At 62.5% G+C, this 1,686-nt stretch overlaps 1 protein-coding gene across 3 annotated transcripts in view; it reads right to left on the bottom strand.

Moving 5' to 3' along the window:
* Positions 1-1,686, bottom strand: part of NFIX (nuclear factor I X) — a 66,684-nt gene that overhangs the window by 4,484 nt on the left and 60,514 nt on the right. For 2 of the 3 annotated variants that reach the window (XM_024767364.1, XM_024767366.1), the window contains one exon: positions 389-480. In XM_024767364.1, the coding sequence (XP_024623132.1) occupies positions 409-480 (72 nt within the window). In that variant the 3' untranslated portion in view covers positions 389-408. Of the gene's footprint in view, positions 1-388; positions 556-1,686 lie in introns of all 3 variants that reach the window. The other variant, XM_024767365.1, reaches the window with a different exon arrangement.

Genomic DNA, 1,686 nt, shown 5'->3' with positions numbered 1-1,686 from the left:
AAAACCAAGGAAGAGGGGAGGGCCAGGGGCTAGGGCATCCAGCCGGAGCAAAAGGAAAGCAACAAGGCAGACCCTGTCCTCCTCCGGATGGAGCCTCCTGCTTCCATCTTTGCTTCCACCAGGCCTGGCCCAGAGCGCCTCTAGCCTTGGGTCCTTGGCTGCCTTCCCCAGGGCCAGGGCTGTCAGAGCTAATTATCCAATTAGCTGATTAGCCAGGGGGCCTGGGGGCTGCCTGGGGAGGCAGGCTCAGCTGGGCACGCAAAAGCCTGAGCCTTCCAGCCCTGCCCCAGCCTCTTCTCCCGGACTGCCCAAAGGATCCCTGCCTCCTCCCGGACACCAAGATGCCCCCACCCCTGCCTGCATCCACCTGGTGGGCAGGGCCTCCTACCTGAGACTGCTGTGGGATGTTCAGAAAGTTGCCGTCCCGGGGTCCGATGCTGACAAACCGGTTGGCAGAGGAGGCGCCTGTCGTTGCGAATGCTGTGGGGAGCAGGGGAGAGAGGGAGAGACCCCGTGAGGACTTGGAGCCTGCCCGGGCACTGCCCTTTGGGACTGCTGAGAGAGGGAGAGACTAGGTTAGACCATGTTGCCTGGGCTTTAAGCTGGCAGTGGGAAGGACAGGCCCGAGGGGCCCCCCTCATCCTCTCACTGGACCAGGAGCACACAGTCCCCCACCCCTGGCACTCCGTTGCAGCCAGGTATCCTCTTTCATGGCCCTGGAGGCTATAGCTGAGGCCCCATGGGCCCACTTCTGTCCCCTAAACAGGCACTAGGCAGGGCCAGGGATACCCCTCGTCCCAGAGCACCTGAAGCAAGTACCCTTGCTTTCCTACTGGCCCTCTTGGGTCTGGAGAAGAGGGAGCCGGGGAGGGTGGGAGTTCTGGCAGACTGGCCCCATCCTGCTCGGAGAAGGCCATCTCAGCCAGGCCACCCCTCCAACTGGGGTGCCTAGTTGGGTGCTACACCACTTACCACTCTGGGCCCAAGGACTGGGCCGGTGGTTTGGGAAACTTGAAGGGTCCCAATAGAGGGCTGAGCTGGGTGGGTCAGGGTCAGAGAGGGGTCTGGGAGCTGGCTGCTGGCTCAGGCACAGCGGGGGCGAGGCTCAGGCCCGGCAGACATTCTCCTCCTTTGATGGATGAGCCAGGGCCTATGGTCCTGCTGTTCCCAGGGACCCGAGGTACAAGACGAGGAGGAGGCCAGAGGGCCTGGCAAAGGCCCAGGGCTTGGGCACCAGGGGCAACTGTTCTAGGGTCTGGGGGGCAAATGGGCCAAATACCCAGGAGCTCTTCTTGGGTTGTCTGGCTGGAGCCCTATGGGAGGGGACTGGCGCTGCACCCCCAGGAGGAAGGATGCCCCCAGAGAGGACGAGGAGTGTCACAGCTAACTGGGAGCCCCCACCCCACCACCCCCTGCACCAGATACACCCCAGGGACCCCGTGCTCACCAGATTCTGTCCATAAGTGGCCCCCAGCCACCCCGCAGCCTGGCTCCCCCTCTCCCACCCTGCCCACCTCCAATGACCATGACCATGACTTCGTGTCTTGTGGCGAATGCAGATGAGAAGATGGCATGAAGAGGATGGACAGGGGAAAAGAACTCAAACCAAGAAAAAAGAAGGTGAGACAGAGAGCGCGAGACGAAGAAAAGTGGTGAGATGGGCCACCCCTTCCGCCGCTGTCCCGA

Source organism: Neophocaena asiaeorientalis, unplaced genomic scaffold (assembly GCF_003031525.2).
Source record: "Neophocaena asiaeorientalis asiaeorientalis breed wild unplaced genomic scaffold, Neophocaena_asiaeorientalis_V1.1 scaffold87, whole genome shotgun sequence".
In the NCBI taxonomy this organism is placed as follows: domain Eukaryota; kingdom Metazoa; phylum Chordata; class Mammalia; order Artiodactyla; family Phocoenidae; genus Neophocaena; species Neophocaena asiaeorientalis.
This window is presented reverse-complemented; position numbering and strand designations above follow the sequence as displayed.